The sequence below is a fragment of the Perca fluviatilis genome, chromosome 14 (genome assembly GCF_010015445.1).
Source record: "Perca fluviatilis chromosome 14, GENO_Pfluv_1.0, whole genome shotgun sequence".
NCBI classification, from domain to species: Eukaryota; Metazoa; Chordata; class Actinopteri; order Perciformes; family Percidae; genus Perca; species Perca fluviatilis.
Genome location: NC_053125.1, coordinates 1,419,966 through 1,431,176, shown reverse-complemented (window position 1 = coordinate 1,431,176; position 11,211 = coordinate 1,419,966). Strand labels below are relative to the sequence as shown.

Sequence of the window (11,211 nt, the reverse complement as noted above, 5' to 3'; positions counted from 1 at the left end):
AAAAAAGTCAGAGAATTCTAAGATTAGTCTTTTAAAAGACTTCTTTTAACTTCATTTTTGTGTACTGAAAAAAAAGTCTGAATTCTCAGAATAAAGTCAGAATTCTGATAGATGGATGGATGGATGGATGGATAGATAGATAGATAGATAGATAGATAGATAGATGGATGGATGGATGGTTGGATGGATGGATGGATGGATAAATAGATAGATAAGTACTACTTTATTCATCCCGAGGGAAATCTTAGCATAAATTTGAGAATAAACTCAGAACTCCAACCCATTTTTCCCATGTGGCCCTAATCCTAATCCTCTTCCGTACATAACAACCCTTGTCTTGACAGTCTTTCTATCCATGGGTTTGACAGAATGTTACCGATCCCTTGGAATCCCCTATCACATGTTTTAGGTAGTTTGTTTGATGGGAAATGAAGATTCTTTTCATTAAAAAACAAAAGTTGTGTTTTTATTTCTCTCAGTGTAATATCTAACCACAGAGAGATATATTCTTAAAGGGTGGCAGGTTTTCACCACACATTATTTTGGAGTCTTTATTTGCTCCTCACTGGGCTCCAGTTGCATTCATTCAGCAAATATGAACTAAATAAATCGCCTGATTATTCTGCATAAGTTACCTGAAGGCAAAATCGGTGTTGCATTGCCACAGGTCACAGAATCTGTCATGTCACAAATTCATTACTTTAATGTGGTGGGTGGAAGATAAGCACGGGGCCACAAATTGGGTCAATTTAGATGCAGACATTGTTGGTAAAAATAAAAATAAATAGAGAGATAGCGAGATATATATGAATTGCTTTTTTTATTGATAGGTTATCACAACATTGTAAAGAAAATATGACAGAACTGAGATAGAGAGAAGAGTTCTAAAATAAATTGCCATCATTTGCAATCCAATTTGAGGATGAACTTGTTACTCACTGAGCTGAAAGAAGGACTGCTTGTCAGGTCTTCCTATGACACTGGCTACTAGATATTTATTAAGAAATCTACATTTAATATAACCTGTTTGAATGATGTGCACATCATTCAAGATATACACAAAGTGTTGAGAGATCATTAGTTGGATGTTGGAAGTTTATGAAATGGTTTTGAGAATCAGATTCTCCTTCGTGGTGTCTAAGCAACTGATAAAACTGGAAGCTTCTAAACTCCACGCTCCGTGCAGAATAATAATCAGCTGCAGACTCTTGAACATGTGTTATGGTTATTACCGATTTGAAATAGGCTACACCATATGCTGTATTTCAATTGCGGATTCCTCATGAGGTGACACTTGAAGGTGGACTGAGTTGAGGTGTTGCAGCTGTGGGCCGGCAGATGGCACCGCTGCGCCGGCCTGTGGCTCCCGCTTGGCACAGAGACGCGTCCACGTTGTTATATCCCACTGTCTGCCTTCGCTCTAGTTCCCCTCCCTCCCTCCCTCCCTCCTTCCCTCACTCTCTGTCTCTCTCGGCTTACAGTGTACACCTATCTATCTTCCACAAGCATCAGCAGTCTCTCCATCTCTCTCCGCGATACTGAGCGCTACTACGGCGCAAAACATGGCATCTCTGCGCCCCGAAGAGCCGCTCTCCGCCGGCGCGCACCTCTGCGTCTTTCTGCTGATCGCCTCGGCCTGGATGGCACTGCCGGGACCCGTGCGCTGTGACAGCGGGGCTTTAACCCGTCGCGGCGGGGAGGACCGTACGTTTGACACGGGCGGCCGAGACGGAGGCTCCCCGCCGGGCTTACCAAAGGACGGCGACGAGGGAGCCGGCGGAGCGGAGAGCTCGCCCCGCTTCAGGAGAGCGCTGTCCCGGGAAAAACAAATGTCCCTGCTCAGCAGCTCCTTCGTGCTCAAAGGGGATGCGACCCACAACCAGGCGATGGTCCACTGGACAGGAGAGAACAGCAGCGTGAGTAGCCTATCTCCCCAATCGTCCCGTCCCGTCACGATCCACTGGTTCATGCACCGTCCCCATCACCCCCCCCGCCCTCTTTGTCACCTTCCACCATCCATCACTCCAGCCACAGCGCACATCCTCAGAGACAAGTTATTGTTCTCGCAGAAGGCTGCGCGGCTACCAGGTTGTGGTTTTACGCGTCCAGGTGGGCCAACCTGGGCGCGCGGTCCATCGTGTCAGGCACCAGGCTTTGTTTAAAGATCAGGACTTTCTAAAACGTTTTCATGTCAGGGGCCTCAGACATAGACATGCACACACTCTGTCGCCCCAGACTTCCATTACATCACATGGTGGCCCAGGGTCACGAGCATCGTTTCATTGTCTGTTTACACCGCCGCTGCGCATGGAAAATCGGAGTGAAACATAGCTTATGTTATGTCTGCTGTTTGAACTTTCCATTATATTTCTCAACATTTTAATAATAATTAATAACGTTTTGCTAATGTTCAATTAGTGACCTGGGGAAGTGACCCACTTTGAGAACCAGAGTAATAACCACTCATCCAGAAGTCTTATTAGCCTTATTAGCCTTTGAGCCAGAGCCAGTGTGTAGACAAACACACAGCTTGGTGCTTGATTCAGTCACACCAAGCCATGACTAAAATATTGATGGAGCTTTTCGTCCATGAATTTTGCAATGCCTTATTTGTGGTTTGAAACGCGATTGGACTTACATGAAAATGGATGCTACTTTTGAATGCCTTAACCTTCAGTGTCTGCCTTTGCTATGCCATGCACTTATGTTAGTGGCACCGAAGTACATTTCAGACAGATATAAGAAAAAAATAAGTCCCAAAGTGATGTCGGCAAAGACAAAAATAGCACAGCATCTGATACATTCACTAAAGTCATTATAATATTCTCGAGACACTGAATTAAGCTTCTAAACAAACATGTTAGAGCTATTCGAATGATTACGTTGCAAATGAAACACCATAAAGTGTGCTGCATCTATGGTCAGCGTATGAACATGTTAGTGATTTTTCCTTAGGGCCAGGTCAAGTGAGAGCAGCTCCACCATGTTCAACAAGAGCAGTCTTTGTGATGGATATTGACAGACGGCAGAGAGAATTTGAGTGGTGGTGTCTGGTGGGGACATCACTTTGCAATCAGAGCCTTTTTGTCAGTAAGACGTTGCTGTTTTACTGGCAGTGGCTGCAGGGGACAAGTGGCTCTGGAAAGAAAAGAAAAAAATACGACACGAAAGAGAAAATAATCTGGACGTGAAACGGCGAGCAGACCTACATTTTGTTCAAGTTTCCTGGAGTTTCCCGACAAATTCATCGGTGAATAATGTGATATTTGCAGGTAATGTTTAATTTATTGGCCCATCAACAGAGGCAAAAGAGACTTCATTTAAAGCTGCTCTTGTCACACATTAGTGGGTCCGAACGGCAGCAAGAACTTGAAGAAGTAGAATTTCAGTAACCTGACATCTTGTAGATTTGTGCAGTATGCTCATACCTACTGCATGAGAGAAGCGGAAGATCGGTTTATTCAAACCCAGATTAGGCTACTCCTAGTCTACCTTATATCCTTGACGTTCCACTTCCGGGAATGCTCGGTTGCCGACGGAAAATGTCCGTTGCCTTGGGCTTCCTGACGTTCTAACCTCCGGTGGATTTGTGAGGACTCTGGTTACCTGCTCCTCAGATCTCTGCAGGGTAAATCCAGACAGCTAGCTAGACTATCTGTCCAATCGGAGCTTTCTCTCCCACGTCTAAAACTACTTTTAAACGTAGACGGCCGGCCCCGAAGATACTTGGCGGCCAGCCCCGGCCGCGAAGTAAGTCTCTCAGCGGTGTTGAGTAACGCTACAACAAAGCCCTTTACCCCTCTGGTGCTGAAAACATCCAAAAAAAGTGACGCTGGACGTGAAATATATTGTGATATTGTGGTTTTAGCTGCTGGCTAATGTTAGCTTGCTTGCTAACTGGTCAACTACCAATACAAATTGAATTGAGAAAACGTAATTGTGTGGGGGAAACTGCAGATATTTTATAAGAATGACATAGGTAAACTACAACTCCCATAATCCCACGCCACTTCACAACGTCATCAAAAGTCCGCTTTTACATCCATTGTTTGGATTGAGAGACCCCTAGCGGCAGAACATTACATACTATACGTTGTAAGGAACGGCTAAGGACGTTAGCTGGTGTGGTCGCTGGAATTGAAGCGATATTATCCACAGCTTTTAGTGCCCGCCAACATACTGTACTATTACCAAAGGAGTACACAAAAAACATCAAGTATTTAGGTTTTTCTTCTCCCTGCTACTTTTTGGTCGGGAAATGTGTAAATGGAGTTTTGATTGTGCATTACCATGAGCGGATCAAATGAAAAATGAAATGAAATTTGTTTAGTAAACGTTCCTTTTTCATTTCAGTTTGATAAAACTCGATGCGCTCCGACAAACTGCCCAAAGTCACTTTTGAGGAGAAAGGCACATCAATTAGAATTGTGGGATTTTACTTTGGCATTTAAGACTGTCCATTTAAGCAATAAAACAATTTGACATTTTCCCAACGAACTCCAGACTTTCTTGTGATGAACTTCCCCGTCTACATCTCCTCTTAAAAACCCCCCATTAATCGAGGCAACGAGTGCAGGGATCCAAGCGCCCGGCTCTGCCAGCCATAGGAAGTTTGACTTATCCTCAATTAAGTTGGCCGTGGGTATGTACTCTGAAAGGTCAATGGGAGCGAGTTCATCCCAGCCCAATAAACACAGACAAATGGTGCTATTCAATTTCCCTAAGGGTGACGTTTATTAGTGGTGCACAGACTGATGGGTGGGAGAAATAAATCGGGGCCTCCTCTCCTGTTTCATCATTTGAGGTTCCAAATGGAAGTCAGTGATGGGAGGGGTAACAGCGCAGATGCCTTCTGTTGTCACATCTGTCTTAATGATGGCTAATCAGGGACCACCCGAATTAAAAAAACAAACAGTTTAAGATTATTTTTTTGGCATTTTAGGCCTTTATTTTCATAGGACGGCTGAAGACATGAAAGGGGAGAGAGAGGGGGAACGACACGCAGCAAAGGGCTACAGGGCGGAGTCAAACCCGCGGCAAGGAGTGAACCTCTATATAATGGGCGTGCGCTCTACCATGTGAGCTACCCAGGCGCCCATAAAGCAATTTTTCGGAAAACATTCAATGTGCTCTAATTTCTGTTGTTACCTCATGGCAATTGTCATTGTCATATGTGAATGTTTGTGTTCTGGCCGACTTCCATCTCTTGCTGCAAAGTGTTTTGACAAGAGGATGATTTCTTCATCTAGCTTTATAGGGAAACTGCTGTTATTGAAAACAGCTCTTGTGTACTCCCCTCTGTCCCTTTAGCAACAACGGCGACAGTTGCTTTACTTTGGCGAGCCGTGATTGGTCAATTGATGGCTTAGAGTTTAAAAGAGCTTTGCCTCAGGCATTCCCCCAGAGGTAAAGAGCAGAAATAGCCGGCGTGTAAGTGTGTGTGTGTGCGTGAGTGTGTGTGGTGCTTCAGATTGATCTATTCATTTTCAACTATCAAATTAATCGCCAGCTATTTTGATAATTTATTACTCAGTTGTTTTTGGTTTTTTTTATGAATAAAAGAATTTAAGAATTCTCTGATTGCCCAGCATCTTAAATGTGAATATTTCCTAGTTTCTGTACTCCTTGATGACTCCTCTGTACACGAAATATCTTGGAGTTGTGGACAAAATAAGACATTTGAGGACGTCATCTGGGGTTTTTGAAAATGGCGATCGACCTTTTTCGCCCTTTTCTGACATTTTACAGACCATAAAAGGAATCCGTTAATCGAGAAAATAATGGACAGATTAATCCACAGTGAAAGTAATCATTAGGTGCCGTCTGTAGTCATAGAATGGTAGCAAAAAGCAGTGCATTTTTAAACAAACATGTAGGAGTGTGGGTGTAGCCTGAGAGGAAGGGAATGTAGATATTCAAGGAAAGCAGAACAAGATGTGGATGTAGAATCTAGATCAAACACAAGTCCAACAAACAAAAAAATACCTGCCCTACCTTCAGGTTCTAGATCACCAGCATTATAATAATCCAGTATTGAGGTGATCAAAGGTCACAACCACAGCTTTATTGATAATATTTATGAATCCTAGTCCAGCATATTTTGTTTCTGTAATTATACATTGTAAAAATATGTATGTATGGTACATCTCTCATAGTAAAGTAAATATTGAAGAGGCAAGGAGGCATCCGGCTTGTAATATCACTCATTTTTAGGCCAAAGGAATTCCCTCATCCATGTGGGATGAGTCATTTCTCCATGTTAAAATTCAGCATTTAAACCTACAACCTTCTTCTACCTTACAACCTACAACGGTTTTTAATCTTGATGTTCTGAATTGCCTTTTACAGAGATGAACTGTCACTTTTTCTTACTGAGGAGAGCATTTTTCTATTTTCCCAAATATACATGGGAATATTTATAAGGAATTGTTTTTCCTTGGATACTGGTTATTTCACCACCTAAATACTTTCCTTTAAATCTCTTGTTTGAAGTTGAAGTTTATGTCGTTAGTTTCTGTAGTTGGTGCACTTTTCTTAGTTCACTCCTAAATGCTGGATCCACTTCCCATAATGCAACTTGATAGTGTCTTTTCATTTGTTCCTCTCCCATTAAATGGCCTTCATTGGCGTCCCATTCAGAGCCATTGCAGCCACTCGCACTTACCAGTTATCAGTTAAATCCTGAAGGGTTCAGGCTAAGGGTTTGGGGACGTTAGGAATCAACCATAGACTGCACCAATTTGCACTTGGGATTGTCACATTTGTCTACCAACAAACAATTGTACACTCCTACAAATGGGGCCTTTAGTAGGTGCAGTTGATTTAAATATTACAGGTCTTAGGACATTTCAGGATACTATGATATTAATAGAACACTATTACCGGTATTCACCAACACAGACTTGAACATGCATGCATGCATTTAGAGTTTGTGAGTCCCAGAAGCCATCCTGGGAAAGGACATGAGGCTGTATTACATGATACTGGAATTCTGAATGAGGAGAGACTCTCTTTGTGCCCCTTTCTCTCTCTGTCTCTCTCTCTCTCTCTCTCTCTCTCTCTCTCTCTCTCTCTTTCTGAGTTGTTGATTAGCCCCAGGGAACTCTGAGCTGTGTTCCTCTTCCCTCTATTTCTATCTCCTCTCTATGGTGATGACCAGCATCAATATCTGTGTGTGTGTGTGTGTGTGTGTGTGTGTGTGTCCAATGTATGCACTTGTATTGGCAAGGAAACAGCACTCAACATTTAATAGGGTTTCTCTATGTTGTGTGTGTCAATTGTTACACGGAGAGACAGATTATACATTAGTATTGCGCTCACACATGTTTTTAATTTGCTGTGTGCTTGGATATGTGTGTTTCTGATCCCTGGTGGGCTGTCCCACGGTAGCCTAAGTGATTAATGAGCGGCAATGGGGACGCTGACAGGCCAAACTCTCATCCCACCCTCTTAATGCCATAGGGGAATTCCTGCTACTTCCTGGTTAAAGAGCCCTGCTGTGGGGGAATAAGCAAAAGTAAATTTCTTTTAACGGCATGAAAGATTTTGATGGGCGATTAACACTACGTGTTGTGATTTTGGGCCTTGTGCCGCTCCGTGGTTTGGGACATCAGGAAACGATGCAGCACCAGTATAGTACATTCATGGCACCGCTGCACAGTCACCTCGGCTTCACGGCACATTATTTTGTCCCACAGTCACAATTTTGGTCGCACGCTTTGATTGTTTTGAAGATAGGGGGGGAGACATTTTGCCGATGCGCAGTGGGACATTGAACAATAAGTCAGCAGACTGACCACTGATTGTGCACGCAGCACTCCCATTCAACTCTCCACCGAGCCATCACAGTTTCTCTCCCACTTTAGTTATTGTTTGTTTTAATTTCTTTTTTGTATCACTCTGTTTTAAAGGTTCTATGGCATGCTGCTTTTTGGATGCTTTTCTATAGGCCTTAGTGGTCCCCTAATACTGTATCTGAAGTCTCTTTTATATAGACCTTAGTGGTCCCCTAATACTGTATCTGAAGTCTCTTTTATATAGACCTTAGTGGTCCCCTAATACTGTATCTGAAGTCTCTTTTATATAGGCCTTAGTGGTCCCCTAATACTGTATCTGAAGTCTCTTTTATATAGACCTTAGTGGTCCCCTAATACTGTATCTGAAGTCTCTTTTATATAGGCCTTAGTGGTCCCCTAATACTGTATCTGAAGTCTCTTTTATATAGGCCTTAGTGGTCCCCTAATACTGTATCTGAAGTCTCTTTTATATAAACCTTAGTGGTCCCCTAATACTGTATCTGAAGTCTCTTTTATATAGACCTTAGTGGTCCCCTAATACTGTATCTGAAGTCTCTTTTATATAGACTTAGTGGTCCCCTAATACTGTATCTGAAGTCTCTTTTATATAGCTCTTAGTGGTCCCCTATTACTGTATCTGAAATTCTTTTATATAGACCAACTATCCATTTTTTTTAAAAGAAAAAGGAGATTGAAAAAAGCAAGAGAGCGGCTTTTTGAAGCGTGAAGGCTACCGTAGCTGTAATACCTCCTTTGAACTGCGTGGCGCGAGAGAGTTGATTGTGATATACGATCTCAGCGCTAGATGGGAGAAATTCCTACCTTTAAACACAATGACATTGTTACATTACATTGTTACATTTAGCTGACCAATGTACATGTACAACGTGTCTGTTGCTGTAATGCCATTGTTTTGTGTTGAGCTGCTTAGAAAAAGGGATTCTAAGTTTCTAATACTGAAATAATATGGTGAGATCATCAAATCAATCTTAAAATATTCATATTACATAACAAGACCATAGTGCAAGTGCGCATTCATTTACTTTTTGTTATTTATATAAATAAAGGAATATCGTTTGGTCATTTGTCTGCAGCTGTTGGGCAGTGGTGGCCTAAAGGTTACCGGGAGGTCGTCGGTTCAATCCCTATCCTGACAGGATAAAATCTGGGTGGGGAAAGTGAAAGAGCAGCGCTTGTCCCCCTCCCTCATTACCACCACTGAGGTGCCCTTGAGCAAGGCCCTTAACCCCAACCGTTCCAGTGGAGCTGCTCAGTGGCCAGCAGATCAGACTGTGGTTGTACTGGGCAGCTTCCAGGTAGGAATATGGAACTTGTGTGAATGTGATCAGGGTGTTCCTGCAAAAGAGAGGCTGCCTCTCAGTGAACCTTCCCTGAATAAATAAAGGTTAAAAAAAAAAAAAAGATCTTGAGAAAATCAAATTATGAACTTAAAATCGTGAATTGTATTTACCATGTGAGTCGAGTGTATCGTTACATCCCTAATGGTAAGTCTATAGCTATACTAGGTGCTCTATGAGACTGTGCATAAATGTGCATGCTCACAATGACAATGATCACATGTTGACGTTTAGTAGATATCGTTTTTACCATGTTTGTCATTTGAGTAGCATGATAACATTGCAATTAGCATGAAATTCAAAGTTGATATGAGCTGAGGCTGATGAAATGTTGGCTTGATTATGGCGCTGAAAAGATAAGAACTCACCAAGAGGAACATTAATGTCTAAACCAAATGCATGGACTATCTTTTAAATAATTGTTCAAACATCTCACTCTGAACCAAAAATGTCAACTAGAGCTGTAATCAGGCCTTATAAGTTCGGCCCGATGAGGCCCGAGCCCGACAAGTACATTTTGACTGACAGCTTTTTAAAAGCCCAAACCCGTTTACAGCCCGACATTATTCAAATGTGCGCACGCACACACACAGCTCTTTAGCCTTTTGTCTAGAATGAGTCATTTATACTATTTTTAACATCATTTATCTGTGACTAACGTCGGCTATAGGCCACTTGGAAGTTGGAACAAAGAAATAAAAGAAGTCCTCCAGAGGCCAGCCTCCGTTTCACCTCCTCAGCATCCACTTTCGCGCTAATCGAAACGCATCACCTGACCGCTCATTTACCGCGCAAACCCGGAGCCTCGGCCCGAGCCCCGGCCCGAGCCCCGGCCCGAGCCCCGGCCCGAGCCCGTGTTAAATGATAGAAATTAAGACCGAACCCGACCGAAACCGGGCAAAGATCTTCAGCTCTAATGTCAGCCTGCTGCTGGAGTTATGAAAAGTGAGGGGGATTGGGATACACCATTAAGGAACCATGTTCCAAATGTTGTTCCAATCCATCCAGTAGATGGTGAGATCTTATACAGGATCAAAGGTCATAACCATTCCTCCTTCTCATCTTTCTCTGCCTCTTCTTCTAGTCACGGTATTGGGTTCAATGTTCTTTTTAGCTCTTTCTATCTGTAGAGAATAACATTTCATCCTCATCTTCCCTTCCTACAATCCCCACAGGTTACCTTGCCAACACCATCTTCAGATTGCAAGCATCGTTGTAGCCTGTGAGGTGAAAGGATTATTCGCCTGCAGCATACATCTAATCAAAACATGGCACTGGTTGAATTTAAATTGAGTCTTTAGTGCAAACCATAATGTTTTATAATAAGGTCCTATTTGCATGGTAAATCATGGCTTATGCAGGTGTGTACACATACACATATAAGCTGTCTCTCTCGCTCTCTCTCTCTCCACGCGTGCACGTGCACATGCACACCCACTTCCTAGGTCTCCAGGGTTCTGACTTAATGTGAAAGGCATTTGTTCACGCTTCACATACTGAACAGACAGTTCATTTGGCCCCTGGTTATTCTGCAGCGGAAAATTGTTTGCACATGTGAGGAGAGCCTCTCTCGTCATCTGTCTCGTCTGTCCTCGTTCATCCTGAGAGAGAAAAGGAAGAGGCACTCCAAAAACCCAGACTGTAAATCATCAGACTTGTGTGCTTGGTTCAAACTCTTTTTAATCGGAATCCAGCACTGTCTCGGAATAACAGAGTACAGTACTACTGCAGCAGGCTCGCCGTCTAGCGTGGCCAACAGGACACATCCGAGCTCTGTTGATTGTCTATTTCGTAACATCATGTCTCTGCCATCCATTATGTCATTATGAAGGTTTAAAAGATATATTGTTGTATCAAGCTAATATTAATGCATATTTTCAACAACAACAAAAAAAACTCCACCAAAACAAATTTCTATGGCTGCAACTAACAATTATTTTCATTTTCAATTAATCTGTTTATCTGTTTATCTGACTATCTTGTCTACAAAAGGGATTGACAAGAAATGTTAGGTTATTTAATTTACGTAGCTTAAAGCTATAGTGTGTAGTTTCTGT

The 11,211-nt window shown here is 42.6% G+C and overlaps 1 protein-coding gene across 5 annotated transcripts in view; it reads left to right on the top strand.

The window, feature by feature from the left end:
- The first annotated feature begins 1,459 nt into the window (after positions 1-1,459).
- Positions 1,460-11,211, top strand: part of sorcs2 (sortilin-related VPS10 domain containing receptor 2) — a 411,460-nt gene continuing 401,708 nt past the window's right edge. For all 5 annotated transcript variants that reach the window (XM_039822700.1, XM_039822701.1, XM_039822699.1 and 2 more), the window contains exon 1: positions 1,460-1,916. In XM_039822700.1, coding sequence (XP_039678634.1) covers positions 1,563-1,916 — 354 coding nt within the window. In that variant the 5' untranslated portion in view covers positions 1,460-1,562. The remainder of the gene's footprint in view (positions 1,917-11,211) is intronic.